Raw genomic sequence first — 2,500 nt, forward strand, 5'->3', positions numbered from 1 at the left:
ATCTAGTAACAAGACTATTTATAAATGCCAGTATAAATTATTTTTTATTTTGCTGCATTTTCTACCCCATGTAGGGGGAAGTAAAGCAGGACACATGAATAAATTTTCTCTCTAATCCTGCAGATGCTGACAATCCACCTGGCAGAGAAGCGAGACGAGGTGGACTGCCTCTCCGCATGGGTGTCAGCCAAAGAAGCAAATTTCCCAACTCAGGATGGGGTAGACCTCAAAAGTAAGGGCTGGTGATGTTTATTGCTTTGATGAAGCTGCTACTTAGAGAGAGAGCTTTTTATCCATTGTGCATGTAGGCATATAGATTTATACTGAAAAAGATAGATGCATAGATATATAAGTGGATAAATTATAATTATCAGTATGTTAGTCAGCCCCCACTGAACGAGCAATACCAGGTTCTTGATGTAAGTACATATGTTATCGGTGACAGAGAAATACATGCAAATGCTAAGAAGGGCTGGTAGGTAAAAGAAAGAAGGATTTTACTACCTTGTCTTCTTGAATCACCATATAATGGAGGTGTAACTAGCAAGCCCTTTGATGGCCATCAGGGGAAGAACCTGTCAACCCTTCTTTCAACCTAAAAATTATTCTTATGTTTTAAGTGGAATCAGCAATTATTTGTTCTTTTATAATCTCTCTTTGTTACTGTATTGCTGAAAGAGTTAGTATGACAAATATAGAAAAAAATATTGATTAAAAATTTCAGTTTTATCATATATACCAGACCTGAGCTGAAGATTTATCTGATATCTGTTTCCTCTTGTTTGTCACTGGCACAATAGTTTTTCCCATGTTCATGGATAATATCCCTATGTTCTTGGATAATTTTTCCATGTTCTTGGATAATTTTCCCATGTTCTTGGATAATTTTCCCATGTTCTTGGATAGTTTGAAACTGCCCTACTTAGAGTCCGTGTTCCCTTCCATGGTGATGTGTGCAGCTTCTGTTATTTTCTGTTGATTCATTCCTTCAGTACTGATATAGTGATGATGCCTTTTGCTCACTAATATGTACATGCACTATCATGGTGTTGGAAGTTTGGTGGTGGCAGACATCAGCCGAATAATGATATTTTGTATAAGTTTTATGATATACATATTGTATTTTATACATATTATTCACACTATACATATATATATATATATATATATATATATATATATATATATATATATATATATATATATATATATATATATATATATATATATATATCATGTGTATCATAGTATGTGTATCATATATTTTGTACTATATATTGAATATGTTATATATTATATATATTATATATGTGATATATTAGAAAAAGTATATATTTTATATTTACAAGTAGGTAGAGATCATTAGGTATTCTTATATTGATAAACATATTTGTGTATGCTAGTTTGATCCCAATTTATTTTTTCTTAATAAAAGACACAGTAAACATTTCAGAAAATGACAATCACTAAATATCCTTTCCCCCATTCTTTCTCCTTCCTCCAAAAGTCAACTACGGTGAACTCCTGCTGAAGGCCCTGTTCGAGCACTGGCCAAGAACGTACATGTCAGAAGAGAATGAGAATGGGGAAGGGGCCGAGGGGGGTGGAGTGGCCAACCACAATGGCCACACGCCCCGTCCCGGGAATGAGTACTTCTCCATCCCCCCACACACACCGGTTATTATCAGGTATGGCGAGCTCTAGGCTTTTCTGAGCTCCGCTCGGGTGTGTTATGGGGAAAGTTCCATCATTGTCTGTATTTGTGATGTGATGAGTAAATCTCATAAATAATTGTGATTTGTTATTGTTGTGATGGTAAGTATGATCAGTTATATCATCAATATTATCATTATCAGTACTAATAACGTGATGATGATGATGATGATGATGATAATAATGATTGTAATGATTATGATAATGCTAATAGTAATAATGATGATTATGATAGTAATTGCAGTGTTAATATTGATAATAATGATAATAAACATCACAATATTATCAATAATAATGATTATCATTATCTTAATTATGATCTATTATAATTAATATCATCATCATATTTTTGCTGTTGTTATTATTATCATTGTTATTATCATTATCATTATTATTATTATTGTTATTACTGTTACTGTTTATATTCATCATCTTTATTATCATCTTCACATCATTACCATAGCTACCATTTCACAAAATTGTATGATCACAGTATTGATATTGGTTATAACAATAGCATAGAAAGGTAATTCAAATTGTGATTATGATATTGATAACTGTAATAACAGTGATAATAATGGTAATCACCTCTTTTATTGTTGCTTATTTTCCCTTTAATTTTCAGCGAGATCCAGGGGCGCACTTTGTACCGGCTGCTCTGTGGCGACGCTGGGGGAGATACGGAGGGGGTGTTGCTCAATGAGACGGTACCACCCTGGGTGCTGGATATTGTGGTCGACAAGACCACCCCCAAGCCTAAGAACAAAGTCTACTTCTTCCTGCTTCC

General features: G+C 33.8%; 1 protein-coding gene across 4 annotated transcripts in view; it reads left to right on the plus strand.

Moving 5' to 3' along the window:
- Nucleotides 1–2,500, plus strand: part of LOC113800501 (WD repeat-containing protein 48) — a 27,136-nt gene that overhangs the window by 18,085 nt on the left and 6,551 nt on the right. For all 4 annotated transcript variants that reach the window (XM_070143714.1, XM_070143715.1, XM_070143716.1 and 1 more), the window contains exons 11-13: nt 124–232; nt 1,508–1,688; nt 2,339–2,500. The exon at nt 2,339–2,500 is cut by the window's right edge and continues 33 nt beyond it. In XM_070143714.1, the coding sequence (XP_069999815.1) occupies nt 124–232; nt 1,508–1,688; nt 2,339–2,500 (452 nt within the window). The remainder of the gene's footprint in view (nt 1–123; nt 233–1,507; nt 1,689–2,338) is intronic.

The sequence above is a fragment of the Penaeus vannamei genome, chromosome 31, assembly GCF_042767895.1.
Source record: "Penaeus vannamei isolate JL-2024 chromosome 31, ASM4276789v1, whole genome shotgun sequence".
Taxonomy (NCBI): Eukaryota; Metazoa; Arthropoda; class Malacostraca; order Decapoda; family Penaeidae; genus Penaeus; species Penaeus vannamei.